Consider the following 16,425-nt stretch of genomic DNA (forward strand, 5'->3'; position numbering starts at 1 on the left):
TTGGTTCATAGGCCGTTCGGGTAGATTTAGCACTTTCTTGTATTCTGATTGGTGTGCTAATCCCTTAGAATGTATTCTTAATATCTAAGGGTTTTTATTTGTATTGTAAGAATTTGAGTACTCCTTATACTCCTTATTAATACAAATTTTGATTATCAAAAAAAAAAAAACTTGATTTTCTTTTTCAACAAAACTAAAATATTCATCTTTTTATATGATTTTCGTTTTCTTATTTTTCAAATTTTCGAATTTTAATATGCAACAAGCTGAAGTGAAAAATTATAAGGCTTATGTAGACCATGATTGTACGAATTTAATGCCACAAATTTTGTGTTTTTTCGACAAACATAGATGAAGAAATCAAAGAAAAACCATCTCTTTAATGGGGTTAATAGATTAACGAATTTCTCATTAGATCTCACGTTTTGATGTTTGATACTTTATAATTTTGTGTTAGAATCAATAGAAATCATATCCTGATCAAAACGCACAAAAAAGGTAAAATTTACCTAAAAAATGATAAGTTATAAACTACTTGAAGTAATTTATTAAAAAAAAAAAACTATTAACTAATAAAAATAAGGTAAATAGGTTTTTACCCCCCGCAAATTAGGCGAGTTTTGGTTTACCCCCTACAATATATTTTTTTTATTACCCTTTTAATGTGAAGTTTCTCTTGTTTACCCCCTCATGAAAAATATTGACGTAAGATTATGTGCTTTTGCCCCCTGTAATGACTGACCATGCCACATCATCATTTTTGTGGAATCTTAGATCAACATTTTTCATGAGGAGGGTAAAGCAGATAATCTTCACATTACAGGGGTAATCCAAAAAAATAATTTGTAATCCACGAAATTCGCCTACTATGCTGAGGGTATAAACCCATTTACCCTAAAAATAACTATAACATTTAGACCGCGAGCAAATTATAGTTTTCAAATGGGTCTTATTTAGTCATATGAAATTATAAGTTATAAGATAATTTATTATGCTCGCCAAACAACAAATAAAATTATACCTGAATTCTTTATAAGAATCAAAAGGTTTGAGTTGAAAATAAAATTATACAAAGAATCAAAATAAGAGATCGAGTGAGTATATGATAAACAATGACTAAAAAATTAACCATACTTGATCATATAATATTTTACAAAGGAAAGTGAATATTAAGATACAATCCATAATATATAGTATTAGATTTATAACATATTTTTTATAATAATTTAATTTAAAAAATATATAATTAAGTAATATATGATGTTATATTTTATAAAAAATCTTAAATGTTGGAAAAAAATTCAAACAAAATGTTAGAAAAATAAATCACGTTAAATAGAGTACAACGCAAAAAAAGGCATAAAAAACGGACGCTCATAGAGGTTACACTCTCCCTCACTCTCTTTAACCGCAAGTGGGTTTCGATTACACATGAACAGTGTTGTCTTCAACCTCTAGCGGGTCAATCCATGAACAGTGTCGGGTCAAACGCGGGTCATGCTCCAGCCGCAGTATCTTGCGCTTTTCAGCTCCGTTTTTCGCGATTTTTTGTGCGTTTTGTTCAGGATACGATTTCTATTGATTCTAACACAAAATTATAAAGTATCAAACATCAAAACTTGAGATCTAATGAGAAATTCGTTAATCTATTAACCCCATTAAAGAGATGGTTTTTCTTTGATTTCTTCCTCTATGTTTGTCGAAAAAACACAAAATTTGTGGCATTAGATTCGTACAATCATGGTCTACATAAGCCTTATAATTTTTCACTTCAGCTTGTTGCATATTAAAATTCGAAAATTTGAAAAATAAGAAAACGAAAATCATATAAAAAGATGAATATTTTAGTTTTGTTGAAAAAGAAAATGAAGTTTATTTGCAATCTTCAAGAAGAAGATGGGATGAAAAATGAATGCTAAAATTTAGTGGGTATTTTTGCAATTATACTATTTTAATTTAATATTTCCATGTTTTTTATATCATAAATGATGGAAGATGAAATGAATGATCTTGATTAATGCCAACTAGGATGGGCGAATTCTGCCCATTTTCATGCAATGGGTAGATAAGAATTTGCCTCGAAACAATGTATTGCAAAGTGTACACTAACAATGAATATATTGAGATTAAGCCACTATGTTTAGTCTAGTGGTGAGGAATTTGGGTAGTATGTTAGAGGTTCTGAGTTCGATCCTCCGCTCCATTGTAAACAAAAAAAAATGAATAAAGTCTCACCACCAACAATAAATTGATTAAAGTGGTAACGGTTTTAGTCCCTTTAAGTACGTGGTCACGAGTGACTATGTGTATCTTGTGTACAAATTAACTAAGTGTTTCATTCACAGCCACATGACCCATCTTTCCATAATAGAGTACAAGATCTCCATTCTAACTTAAATTTTATAAATGACAAATATTGTGATTTGAATGAACGTCATAATCACATGATCTTTTATATGACCATATATAGTAAAATACACTTTAGCAAATTTTGCTTACTTGCACTTTCCAAACACTCCTCAGTGGGGTAAGCTTGCTAACACCCTTTCTTTCATTCATAAGCTGTGACTTTGCTTCTTGGCAATGTCATCCATACTTTGCTTCTTTACGCTAAGATCATTTTCGTGTATCTTATCTAATAATGTTTATTCGTTTTGCCGTTGAACAAAGAGTACTAAAACCGTGGAAGTAAAAGCAAAACATGTGTATCAGCTTATCTTAACCGTGAAGTAGACAATCAAGTGGTTTGATTCAAATGGCCATTGAGTTTCACTTAAGATCAACATGATAGAGAATACTCGAGTTTATTCTCTAATTAAAAAATCATTAGTTAGACTTTATCTACTGATAGAATAGTATTCGAGTTTTTTTTTTAAAAAGGTCAAAAGAATACAAAGATGACAACTAAGACATCCAAACTATGTTGGCACTCTAAATATGTCACATATATAAGAAGTACCTTAAGGAAATATATTAAATAAAAATAAAATAAGAAGGATACAATGGAACCTTGGAGGTACTAAACTAAAACCCAAGGTGTAATAAACACTCTGCCTCATTAAAAACCTTATCAAGGAAAATCCAATAATAAAACCTTGATGAAGGGGGGAAAAAAGAGTGTAGAGATTAAACAAAGATTCAAACATAAACAACAAAATCAACAAAACTTATATAAAATTAAATCTAGCCTATTGTTATTGAAATCGTTCCATATAGAGCTAGAGACAACCTACACCAAGTGAAGTTGTTTGTAGATAAATCAATGTTGACCATTTTATTAGCACAACAATTTCGTTCTGAAAATATGTGTGATTTTAAAAAGCATTCCTCCATCTATTATGAATAGTCCAAAGAATAATGTGAGGTTGCTTGAAAACCAAGATAACAAGCTGAGAGAAACATTAGAAATAATAGAATTGATAGTTGCTCTGAAACATTAGAACAAAATGGTTCCTTTGGTGGATCTAGTGATGGTGGTGGCTATGGCGATGAGCTTAATTTCACAGGGGAAAGGTATGTAAAAATGGTTCCAGTCTATTTTTTTTTATCTTGAAATGAAACCTGCAATTGTTCCTGCAAAATCAAATTCTCTAGATGACAAGTTTGCAGTGCTAAGATCAAGACTTATCCCAAGATGTGAGGATACGCTGCACAAAGCTGTCAAGTATACCGATGACATGTTGTAATTAAACTATGTATTAGTCCAGTATTATTTTACTCGTGATCAAACTCTAAACTACGTATTAATCTGGTGTTATTTGACCCTTTATCCTAAGAACCAGATGATTATATGTCAACAAATAATAATGCGATATATTATACGTAAAGGCTTTGTCAACGTTGATTATGAACACTGTGATATGATTGTGTTTTTTATTAATGTTTTCTCCCTTCTTAAATTGTGTAGGCATTATGCTATCCATGTCTTATATTGTGTCGACAAATCGTGTTGACTAAACTGTGTTGGAATAGGATTTGAAATTTGAATAGAGAATACTCGAGTTCAAAATCTAACAAAAAATGAGTCAAACATTAATTTACTCAGGATCAAACTCTAAATTATTCGACCATGCTCTCCTAAAAATCGGATGATTAATATGTCAAAAGATAATAATGAAATATATGGCATGGAAATTATTTGTCAATGTTGACAACCACATCTGACACTGTACATTGATGCGGTCGTGTTTTTTATTAATGTTTTCTCCCTTTCTTGAATTGCGCAAATATTCATGTCATCCGTATTTTGTATTTTGTCGACATATCGTGTCGATTAAACAGTGTTGGAATAAGATTTGAATCCTCTAAAGTTACTACATGTAAAGTGGGAAAGTCAAAGAATCCCTATTTTAATATACTTGAGATTTGTTATGATGTACATATAATAATTTACCCTCTATAAACTTAATTGTGCATTTTAAAGGAGTGAATATGTCATAATATAATACATACTTTTTTTATGAAAGCTTTATAATTTTTTTGTGAAGTATTCTAGTGGTAATTCACAAAGTAAATATGGAAAAATGGAAAATCTCACATTCAAACTCAGACACCCTACATATCGATGTCTTTTCAGCTACCAACTAAGTTGTATTTACACGACATTATTATATAGAATATAACTTTTAAGTATCTCATTAAAAAATGTGGAGACTCATAAAAAATACATTTTTTTTTAATATTTCTCACAAATTTTCTTTAATTAGAGGTAATTCTATTCAAAGTGCATCAGTTACCTTTATAAATTGCAATTTAAACTTTGATTCGCTATATTACGAGAGTCTAGCCGATTCTGCTATATTAATGATAGAAATACATAATCTTTAAATTAAATATAGGTAAAATTTCTATCTAATTTTTTAAAAACAAACTTTAATTAAAAACATTTTTTTAAAAAAACAAACTTTGATTTATGTTGGATTAGATGAGATAAGATGAGAATGAATATATTGTGTCGCATGTTAAGGAAACGAAATACTACTCCGTCCCAAAATATAAGCAAAAGGAGGTCAACAAAAGTGAATCTATCTGGACTAAATTTTAAACCAAATACATCAACTTTCATTGATCAATTTTTGCTTATATTTTGGGACAGAGGGAGTATGCATTAGCCTTTAGCCTTATACTTATCAACCACGTAACCGTATGTCAGTTACATTACACCCCAAACAAAAGCTTCACGAGAAACTCTCTTTTCATCCAACGTCTCTCCTTCATTCCAAACGTTGTCACTATCACAAATCAACGGCTAATATCGTTTCTATTTGAGCTGGCCCCACTACACTGCCAACCCCAACCAGGTAGTTTCTTTTTTGCACCTTTTCGGGCTTCACAGGGTTTAAATTCTCTCATTCATCACCTCATTCTCTTCAATTCAATCTCTTTCATATTCTAATTCTTGGTAATTCTTCATCTTGTTACTCTTTTAATTTTCAATTTTCATCATAATGCATGCATTACTTGATTAATTTTTTGTACCTTGTTTTAATTTCATGCATTTTGTGGGTTTTGATTTTTTTTTTTTTTTTTTAATGCATGTGAGGTTTGGGTTTATTGTTTATTTAATTATTGCTAGATAAATTGGTTAATCAATAATCACCTTATGTCACATTTATCATCCTATGTAACATGCAAATTTGTTTGGTTCCATTTTGGAGGAGGACATATTGATTTGATTCTAGATGTGTAGAATGGATTTTGACATGTTTGATTGTTCTTGAGTTGAATTGGAGTCGAATTAATTCTAATTTGAAGCTAAGATTTTGAGCTTTTGGTTCTAAAATTGATCTTTAGACTAAAATTTATTGTTCAAGTTGTACCTAAAAATATATCTGGACATAAATTAGTCACTTTTACATGAATGTATCCGGTCATAAATTACTTTACTCTGTCATAATCAATTCTACAAAATCAATTTATGTATCTAGTTCTGCGACAATAAAAATTGATCAATTTTTGTTGTTGGAGAACTAGATACATACTAAGATTGTCCATTGACTAGGTTTTTTTTTATTTTTTATTATTTAGATTAATTTTTTATTATTTAGGTAAAGTTAAAATTTGGTCTGAGGTTGTTTTTGTTTTGGAATTTTTTATGAACAGGTGAAAATGGCAAACAAGTTGAATGTGGTGGTGTTATGTTTGTGTCTGTGGACCCTATTGTTTTGTTTGGTTTCTTGTGAACCAAATGAAGGGTTGCGTAGGATTGGTTTGAAAAAGGTCAAATTGGGACCCAAAAACTTGTTGGGATTGAAGGGTGATGAATCTTCATTGTCTTCCATTTTGGAGTCTCATCTCAAAGACATCCTTGTAGGAAATGGGGAAGCTGATGTTGTTGCATTGAAGAATTACTTGGATGCTCAGTATTATGGTGAAATTGAGATTGGTACCCCTCCTCAGAAGTTTACTGTAATCTTTGATACTGGTAGCTCTAATACTTGGGTTCCATCGGTTAAATGTCGATTATCGGTGAGTTTTTCTTTTTTTAATTAATCCATATGATGAATGTGTATCTGGTTTATTTATTCATATTCTTTTTTTTATGAGATATTTATTTATATTCTGATTTTGGCTTTGTTGGTTGTGTTTTTTGCATGTTGGTACAGCTTGCATGCTACTTGCACCCCAAGTACAAGTCAAGCGAATCAAGTACCTACAAGCCCAATGGTATGTCTTCTTCTTCTTCTTCTTATTGTCTTTTGAGGATCTGCCTTTGTTTGTTTCATTACATGCTTCTATTATTCTATATCATACGAAGGGTATGAAGCAGAAGCACACACACTTCTCAGATTAGGCGTGTCCGGTGTCAAACACGCGTTGATGTCGGACAGTGACACACACCTACGTACACTTATGATTACATTGAATTATGTCATTTTTTTCAAATTTCTATCGGTGTCGACATGCAAGTGTCGTATCCGGTGTCCGTGTCTGTGTCCATGCTTCATAAGTTTGAGACTTCTTTTGTCTTGCTTTCACCCTATAGAACTACTACATAGCATAACAGAATTGTCTTGCTTTCACCCTATAGAACTACTACATAGCATAACATGATTTAAAATATTATTCTGGATACCAATTATTTTGTTTTTGACATTTTGTAATTTGGTTTAGTATAATATAATTAGTGATTTAAGAAGTCGTATTTGTTTATTTCATTGTTTCTTGTCAGAAGTGGTTTTTATTAACACCAAGAGTTTGTCTTGTTATTTAGGGACTTCTGCTGCAATTCAGTATGGTACTGGATCAATTTCTGGTTTCTTTAGCTATGATAATATAAAAGTTGGTGATGTAGTCGTGAAAGACCAGGTAATGTTGATTTTCATTCCATATTTGGTTTCCTTCACACGGATAATATTTTGATTAATCAATTGATATGAGAATTGGTTTTATTCCTTTTAGGAATTTATCGAAGCAACTAGTGAACCTGGATCTACATTTGTTTTAGCTAAGTTTGATGGTTTACTTGGACTTGGATTTCAAGAGATATCAGTTGGAAATTCTGTCCCAATATGGTATCTGTGCACATTTAAGCATACATTTATCATTTTGTTATTATATTTTGATCTCCATGTCATTAGGATATATTTTCCTGCCACAGGTACAATATGGTCGAACAAGGTCTTGTTAAGGATCCTGTATTTTCATTTTGGCTCAATCGTGATCCAAATGCGGAGGAAGGAGGCGAGATTGTTTTTGGTGGTGTCGATCCTGCTCACTTCAAGGGCGAACATACTTATGTGCCGGTGACAACAAAAGGATATTGGCAGGTTTGGCAGGCTGTCAACATGTTTCGTTCATTATGCTATGCTTATAATGCATTTTTTATAATATACTTGTGTTTACTAAGTGAATTTGTATTATTTGGACAGTTTGCAATGGGAGATGTACTTATTGATGGAAAACCCACCGGTAAATACTTGATTGTTTCTTCTATTACATGATAGCACTTTGCTAGATGCTCCATGGTTTTTATTCATTAATACTGACTTCATAATATTGTCATCCAGGATATTGTGCTAATGGTTGTTCAGCAATCGCGGACTCAGGGACATCTTTGTTGGCAGGTCCAACGGTATGAACAAATGCTTGTAGATGTAGGATGCTATAAAATTTTATTTCTGACGAGTTTCATGATCTGCAATGAATGCTTTTGTCATAGAAGTTTTGACTAGCTTATTTCTATGATCTAATACGCGATTTTGCTCGTGTAGGCTGTAGTTGCAATGATAAATCAGGCAATTGGAGCATCTGGAGTTTACAGTAAAAAATGCAGGACTGTTGTTGATCAACATGGACAAACAATTTTAAAATTGCTCTTGGCTGAAGTAAGTCATTTATTCTTGTCATATAGACTGGTTGATTAGATTCTTGACTATGATGATAATGAGTGTCGAGTGTTTGGTCATTATTCAGAATGAATTTTCTTATGGTTTAAACTTGGTGCTTGCAGGCACAGCCAAAAAAAATCTGCTCCCAAATTGGATTGTGCACATTTGATGGGACTAATGGTGTTAGGTAAGCCACAAATTTTTTGTTATTAGCTTAAAGACCTTACTATATATAGTATAGTTTTACGAAACACCAACATAGACACTGTATAGACACTAACAAGCAGACATCACTAATCACTAATAATTTGCAATAATATAAGTGATTGAATATAACCCACATGGTGTCGGACCCCGGACATGCATTTAGTTTGAAGTGTCAGTGCTACATAGATCTAATGTACTATGATCGCTATTTTATTGAAATATTTCATTTTTTCCTTTAGTATGGGTATCGAGAGTGTGGTGCAACCAACTGATAGAGTATCATCTGGCGGTCGTCAAGATGCTTCCTGTTCTGTATGTGAGATGGCTGTTGTTTGGATGCAGAACCAGCTGAGGCAGAATCAAACAGAAGAGCGGATAATAAACTACGCTAATTCGGTAACTTAGTTTTATTTTTGCTATTTGAGTTATCAAATCCTGCTTCCCCTCTTAACTATAGCTTCTTGAATGATGTTGCAGCTTTGTGATAAAATGCCTAACCCATTGGGACAAGAAGCTGTCGATTGTAACAAGATCGCTTCCATGCCTAAAGTTTCCTTCAGCATTGGTGACAAGCAATTTGACCTTACCCCCGAACAGGTATAATTTCAAATCTTTTTTTTGAAGAGGCCAAAATGGAAACAAACCAGTGATGTCCTCAACATAAGGTGTGCCAATAGAGACCACAAAAGTTTACAAGAGTATCAATGAAATACAGTTAATGGAAACCCATACAAAGTAATGGAGTCGACCACCAACAATGAAAATTTGATACTAAAGTTACATTCGTCGACTTCAACCACCAATAAGAAAATAATTTGACCTTATCTAGCATTTGGTGCAAAGAAGATCTATATTTGTTTTTGCGAGGGCTGACCTGATCACAAACTGCGTGTTTTAATTTTATGATGAATTTGCGTTGGATTTGTTGCTTTGTGAATTGAGTTAATTTTCTATGCATGCAATTGAGTTAATGTTTTAATTTTCTGTTTCCCTCATCAAATTTCCATTTGCTTTTTCAGTACATATTGAAGTTGGAGCAAGGTGGTCAATCCCAATGTATCAGTGGTTTTACTCCTATTGATATTCCTCCACCACGCGGCCCACTCTGGTATATCAAAAACTTTAATTTGCTTAACACTTACACTAGATCCTGTTTGGATAAACATCTTAATTAAGTGTTTATAACATAAGTGTTTATCATATAAATCTTTTTGCATAAGTTATTTCTATAACAAAAGATTAAAAAAATGGTTTTCATATAATCTATAAGGTGTTTTTATAACCTATCTTGGAGAACTTATGGACATGTCATAAATTGGTTACATATGCTTTTACAGTCTTATAAGTGCTTATATATGTAGATAAGCTTAAATAAGTCAATTCAAATACACTGAATGACATTTCTTAACCAAAAAAAATCAAAGAAAAAAACGCTATGACATTTACCATTTGATTTGATAATAATCACTTAATGGCATGTTTATAAATGCAGGATCCTTGGAGATATCTTCATGGGAGCATATAATACAGTCTTTGATTATGGTAAACTCAGAGTTGGATTTGCCGAAGCAGCATAGAGAATATTCTCATGCCCTTTATCAGGGGAAAAGAGCAGTATTGGTCCTTGGCAACAGTTATTTGCTTATAGTTTGTAAAACCTTCCTATCAAAATGAGCCTAATATTGTGGTTGTGTATAAGTATATATTAATATTAATATTAATTAAATATTATTAATTAATGTTCTCATACTCCCCTCTCCCTTGTTTGCCATATGCATGGAGTAAACATTTAAGCCATGTATGTATATTAAATACTATTAATTTGTGGATTAATCACAATTATCCATCTAAGCCATTAATCGGTACATATCCACGTAGCTGATTTAAAACATTGCCAGCTAGAGGCATCATTTTGATTTGTTCAGCACATATATTTGAATAATAGTGCGCTCTGTAACTAAACCTCATTGAGTCATTGACGATTAATTTGTCCATAGCACACAATGCTAGTCATACAAAGGTCTCATTCAGAAAATTCTCCCAGTTACGTAACTACATCATATAGAAGGTAAATTTGTTTTATGCTTAAATTTAAAACTACAACGCTGTTTATATTCCTAGTATAATTACTGTACCACATAAATTATATCATAGTATTTCACTGGCATTGATTTTATGTTTTGGATTGTGGGCTATTCAAGTCACTTCTCGCACTCTTCAAGATTAAGCATCTTCACTGGCATTGATTTCACTGGCACGACCAATGGATGAGTCAATATGGAAAAGTCTATAAGGATCCTCAAGAAAGGGAGAAGCGTCTTAAAATATTCACAGAAAATGTGAATTATATTGAAACTTCCAACAATGCTGCCAATAACAAGTTATACAAATTAAGCATTAATAAATTTGCACACCTAACCAACGAGGAGTTCATAGCATCTAGAAAGGTTTAAGTACACATTTGGTCTCTTACGTTTATTTTAGGTTTCAATTTGGTCCCTTATGTTTAAAAAGTATCAAATTGATCCCTTACATTTATTTAGTGGCAAACTAGTCCTTTAGAGACCTAAATTTCATAACCAAATGAGTCTTTGATGTGGTAGCATTGATGTGATATCAACATAGAGGGACTGTATATTCCCTGATGTGGTAAAAGTTAAAGGATGGACTATTTTTACTCACTTTACAATTTTGGAGACGTTTTTGCTAATTCGCAAATATGAAGAGGATTATTTTTACCGATGCTTATAATTTTGAGGACCTATTTGTCATTTTCTTTAGTAAGATCTCGAGTCACGTGTTGGTATTATGAACACTTAGGGCCCGTTTGGTGCACAGGATAAGAGACAGGATAGGATAACTATATCATATCCTGTCTCAATCCAGTGTTTGGTGACACAACAGGATATGATAAGTTAATCCTGAAGCTTATCCTATCTTGTTTCTCTAGTTAAAATCCTTATCCTAAATTTGAGCTGGGTTACCAGGATAGGATAAGAAAAAAAATCGTTGATTTATTCTATAAAATATATTTTAAAATAAAAAATTGAAAATTAATAAAATAATTTGATAGTAAATTAATAATAAAATAATTAATTTTTAAATATATATATATGTGATTTTCTCACAAGGGTAATTTTGTAATTTATATAATCTAAAAAATCAAAATTCTCCTAAAATTACAATATTTTAAATTAAAATAATTATTAAAAAATTGCAAAATAAGAATATTAATTTAAATTTAATAACAACTTAAATATAATTCTTTTGCAATGGTAGTTTTATTATTTACATATATCATATATTTATTTAGCTTATCTAACATGTATAATTGAGTTATTTTTTTGATCATGATTCATATAAAAAACTTAATTTGTTTATTTTCTCATGATTTGTATTTAAAATTTAAAGTTATTTGATTACTTTTTCTTTTTGTACAATTACTTATTTATATTTTTATTTATAAAATTCAAAGTATTACAATATAATTTTTAACAAATAACAATTGTTTTACGAGGGTAATTTTGTCATTTAAATATGTTATGTATGTTATCATATTGGTATGAACAAATATGTATTAAAAATATGATATAATAGTTATCATGTTTGTTATCCTGTGTGCACCAAACACAGGATAGGATAATTGAGGATAACTGTTATCCTGCTGATATCCTATCCTATCACTATCCTGTTGTATATCCTATCCTGTCACTATCTTATCCTGCGCACCAAACGGGCCCTTAATCTCATATTTGGTTCAACGTAGACTCAAACTAGTGGTCTTTGATTAAAAAAAGGAAAACTTAATGTGTATGATGGACCAGATTTTCTGCTGTAAGGAAAGTTGTAGTCGCGCAACTGTTCGACTTCAGCCATCCGATGAAGATTGGATGGCTCGGCTTTTTAAATTCCAACCAATCAACTTTAAAACATAATTTTGGAATACAATCTGTTTAATCTTTATTCGATTTCCATTTATGTGTAAAATGGCATGCCTTGGTGGTAGTTATGTTTATGATGAAAATGTGGACTGCAGGCCAACCTTGGGCGAATGTGAAAGCTAGAGTGAGGAAGGGTTATCCATCAGTGCAATACGCATCATGGATGGTATAATTTCGTATCAAACAGAATTTACTCGAATGCTTACTTAATTTATTCTTTCTGACTTAAAGATCTCCAATAAATTGAACTGCAGTTCTGGCCTGTTGTGGGGGTGATAAATTACAAATTCATGCCTCTTCATTTCCGTGTTGTTTTCCACAGCTTAGTAGCATTTTGCTGGTACACTCTTTTCTTCTCTTGTCGTTTTTTCAACTTTCTTTAACTTCTTAAGTGTGTTTAGTTTTTGGTTTGTGTGCTTGCCAAATCATAGTATCATACCAAATCCTTAAGTTAAGTACATAACGAATAGTTGTTGTGGAATGCGGACTAACCGGCGTTTGGCCTCTGCTGCCAACACCAATTTAACAAATGCGCACTAAACTGTCGTTCTTTTTAGTAAACAACTGAAATGAGGTCATTCTGTCTATTTTATTTCAGGGGAATATTCTTGAACCTTCGAGCACGGTCTGTGGCATTGATTAAACCCTGAAGAAAATGAGATTCTGATTTATAGCCTTCAAATTAAGTAGATCCTCCTGCTTATTACTCCTTTAGAAGTTTGTTTTGTCCTTATTTTCAATGTGTGTGTGTGTGTGTATGAATTGTCGACGAATATTTGAGATAAAGTAGTAATTAAGCAAGATAGGTTTCATTGTTTATGGCAACTTTGTATATTAGAGAATACATTTTTAGAAAGTACTTTTTCTTCCTTCAAGACCATTGCCAGTTATATGGTCATAGTTTATGTACTATGGTAATTTTCTGAGTAATGTAATAATTTCTCAAACTTTGGATGTTTGAGCTTATTTCTTCACATACATATTACTTTTGGTAATTAATCTAGGTCCATTTTATATTGAAAATGAGGAAAGTAGCATTTGCTTAACAACTCATTAGTTTAGTTAGAGCTTATTATGGATGTGGAAACAGGACCTGCAATTAAAGTGCTTGAATCCACAACGCATAAATTATTTAATTTGTGAAACAAACTCTGCAGCAATTGCCAGATGATTTTGTTAGTGACTCAATATATATTGTCCTTAGTAAGTGTATAATAGCTCATGTAACAGTTAATCCTAATTAGAAAAATCGGACTAATTAGTATGTTCATGACTCGTTTGCTTATCTTCAATAACTACATCATGTCTTATTTTTAGAAAGTGGCACTTTGTTATCAATTTGTATTTTCTGCACAGAATTATGTACAGTACCATAAATTTGAAATTTTGAAAGTAATTTTGAAATTTTAATTATCTACATACACAGTCATGCTTAATTTGTATCTCAAATTCAATCTAATTGATTTTGCATCATCCCTTTTCACCAAAATCATCAGATTAGGATTTCAACCCGACAAGTTTACAACCATTTCCTTGGTTTTGTTGAAAATTAAGGGGAGCATGTTATAATCTGCACATATGTTATTAAGGAACTTTTTAAAGATGGTCATGTAACTGTAGCTTTCTCTTTATTAAGGGTTACGGAAGCAAGCAACATTTGTCTCGATTCCGCTATTTACAACGCCCTCGTTCATGCATATCCATCGGAATCATTTTTCTTGTTTAGGGAAATGAGGGGTAAAAGCATAAACCAAATATTACTTACTCACACTATTTTGATGCATGCATTTTGTGAGAAGGGTAAGAACAAAGAGGCTTATGCACAATTGGGTTTGATGATTAAAGATTGTGTGTATCCCGATGTTATAACTTGCACGGTTTTAATTCAAGGTTTGTGTGCTACAAAACAATTTAAAAAGGTCATGGAAGTTTTGAAGAAGATGCCTCAATTAGGATTGTATCCGGACACGTTTATCTTTCTCAACTTCGTTAAAGGATTAGTCGAGATGAATAAATTGGATGAAGAATCGATCAACTTTCTAAGGATGGTCATCTAAGTGTAGCTCTTTCTTTATTAATGGATATGAATGAGAGAAGCATTCGTCCTGATGCCCATGTTTACAACACTCACATTTATGCCTTTTGCACTCACAACAATCTAACAAAAGTATTTTTGTTGGTGAGGGAAATGATGGATAAAATCAAAGAGCAAACGTCGTACACTCACACTATCATGTTGCATGCACTTTGTGAAAAGGGTAGGATGGAACAAGCTTATGCACAATTGAGTGCGATGATTAAAGATGGTGTGTTTCCCGATGTTGTAACTTGCAGTGTTTTGATTCAAGGTTTATGTACAAGAAAACGACCAAATAAGGCCATAAACAGATTTTGTTGAAATGAAATGACACACTAAATTTGTTTTTATAAAATGAAATAAGTGGAATGTATGCCTACTGATATATCATATGACATCTTAATTCGTTCTTTCTTTGCCAAAAAAGAAAATGAAAAAGTTCTAGAACTTCGGTGTTGTTTAAACAAACGATGAACATAATCAATTCATTTCATTGTGTGTCATTTCAGTGAACATGGGCATAAATGTGAGTGCAAATTCAGTGTGTCATTTCATTTCAACAAAATATGTTCTGTTTATGGCCAGATTTTACAGGATATGTGTGTATCGTTGTTCGAGTCTTTGGTGAAGCTCCGTTCTGATTGTGACACGGGAAAGAGGGTTGTATATAGTATATATATAGAGTCATTCATGACTTATGTATTTAGATTGGAAAAATGTATCTTTTATAAGGAAATTTATATCGTATAAAACGAGTTTTTATTAAGTAATCATGTTAGTATTATTTTGTAAAGAGAAGTGGAATACCTAGAACTAATATTCTATAAATTAAATTGTAATTTTCCGTTGCTTATTTTGAAAAAGATTTAATAAATGCAATGGGTTTGGGTGTTACACTTAGTATGCCATCGTATGTAATTTAATTTTAGAGTCTTCATTAGATTGTGGCTGCAGTATTGCTGATGCGGTAGCTTCCACAACCGCATCGCACCGCAATTGCGGTGTGATCTTAATTCACGTGTACTGCCGCATTGTAACCACATCACAACCGCATCAGAAGCCGCATCAGACGTTTTTGGCGATGTTCGTTCAAATTTTTTCACCAAAAAATAAAATTTATGAACTTCAAATTCTAATTTGTGTCAAATCTAATGAATAATCTTACTTTTAACAATCTCTCAACCGTGTATTTTAAAAATATTCAAATTAGTGTTTATGGATTAAACTAAGACTATGCAACGGTAGAAAAATAATGTAGTTACATAGTAGTTTCATTTTATATAGCTTGTAAAATTTCAAAATGATTTCACGCCGCAACAGCCGCATTGTGCGTTGCAGCAACCGTCATGGCCGCATTCGCAACAACCGCAACCGTTACCGCATCGGTGACTGGAACCGCAATTTAAAACCTTGGACTCAGCTCTGAAGTTCAATACCCCTATGAAGGTGTTGACGGAACATGCAAAACAAACAAAGCATCCACCCATGCCGTTACCATTACCGGGTATGAAGATGTCCCTGCCAACAATGATGAACTGCCACTACAAAAAGCTATGGCAAATCAACCAATTTCTGTAGCCATTGATGCTAGTGGGTCTGACTTTCAATTTTACAACAGCGGTGTCTTTACTGGTTCATGCAGCACTGAGTTGGATCATGGTGTCACCGCAGTTGGTTATGGTATCGGTAATGATGGAACCAAGTATTGGTTGGTTAAGAACTCGTGGGGAGCTGATTGGGGTGAAGAAGGATACATTAGAATGCAAAGAGCAATTGATGCTGCTGAAGGACTTTGTGGCATTGCAATGCAAGCATCTTATCCTACCGCTTAAGTGTCATACTTGATTTATACTTATGTCACCTAAACTTT

At 32.3% G+C, this 16,425-nt stretch overlaps 2 protein-coding genes and 1 long non-coding RNA gene across 4 annotated transcripts; all 3 read left to right on the forward strand.

Moving 5' to 3' along the window:
• The first annotated feature begins 5,307 nt into the window (after positions 1-5,307).
• LOC123899104 (aspartic proteinase A2-like) lies at positions 5,308-10,272 on the forward strand. 2 transcript variants are annotated; one of them, XM_045950161.1, is made up of 14 exons: positions 5,308-5,401; positions 6,103-6,468; positions 6,606-6,666; positions 7,214-7,308; positions 7,402-7,514; positions 7,601-7,769; positions 7,872-7,911; positions 8,010-8,074; positions 8,214-8,327; positions 8,453-8,517; positions 8,777-8,933; positions 9,015-9,134; positions 9,557-9,645; positions 10,030-10,272. In XM_045950161.1, exons 2-14 carry the CDS (start codon positions 6,109-6,111, stop codon positions 10,112-10,114), a joined length of 1,533 nt encoding a protein of 510 aa, XP_045806117.1. In that variant the 5' UTR covers positions 5,308-5,401; positions 6,103-6,108; the 3' UTR covers positions 10,115-10,272. The 2 variants fall into 2 exon arrangements, with proteins under 2 accessions (XP_045806117.1, XP_045806116.1); XM_045950160.1 differs by having other exon boundaries at positions 5,318-5,410; positions 6,102-6,468.
• A 2,087-nt stretch (positions 10,273-12,359) lies between these two features.
• On the forward strand, positions 12,360-13,452 carry LOC123898052. Its single transcript, XR_006805195.1, has 3 exons — positions 12,360-12,644; positions 12,733-12,818; positions 13,077-13,452. It is a non-coding gene; the product is annotated as an uncharacterized LOC123898052 (long non-coding RNA).
• A 1,103-nt stretch (positions 13,453-14,555) lies between these two features.
• On the forward strand, positions 14,556-16,387 carry LOC123896300 (vignain-like). Its single transcript, XM_045946710.1, has 2 exons — positions 14,556-14,826; positions 15,963-16,387. The coding sequence occupies exons 1-2, from the start codon at positions 14,556-14,558 to the stop codon at positions 16,385-16,387; spliced, it is 696 nt and encodes a 231-aa protein (XP_045802666.1).
• The last annotated feature ends 38 nt before the right edge of the window (positions 16,388-16,425 follow it).

This window comes from Trifolium pratense, linkage group LG7 (genome assembly GCF_020283565.1).
Source record: "Trifolium pratense cultivar HEN17-A07 linkage group LG7, ARS_RC_1.1, whole genome shotgun sequence".
Lineage (NCBI taxonomy): Eukaryota > Viridiplantae > Streptophyta > Magnoliopsida > Fabales > Fabaceae > Trifolium > Trifolium pratense.

Excerpts from the sequence above, each read along its gene's own strand:
- LOC123899104 (XM_045950161.1), top strand. The coding sequence starts at position 6,109 with ATGGCAAACAAGTTGAATGTGGTGGTGTTATGTTTGTGTCTGTGGACC. Across the intron at positions 7,309-7,401 it reads ATGTAGTCGTGAAAGACCAG|GAATTTATCGAAGCAACTAG; the intron begins GTAATGTTGATT and ends TATTCCTTTTAG. Across the intron at positions 8,075-8,213 it reads CTTTGTTGGCAGGTCCAACG|GCTGTAGTTGCAATGATAAA; the intron begins GTATGAACAAAT and ends TTGCTCGTGTAG.
- LOC123896300 (XM_045946710.1), top strand. The coding sequence starts at position 14,556 with ATGGATATGAATGAGAGAAGCATTCGTCCTGATGCCCATGTTTACAAC. Across the intron at positions 14,827-15,962 it reads TTGCAGTGTTTTGATTCAAG|ACCTTGGACTCAGCTCTGAA; the intron begins GTTTATGTACAA and ends CCGCAATTTAAA.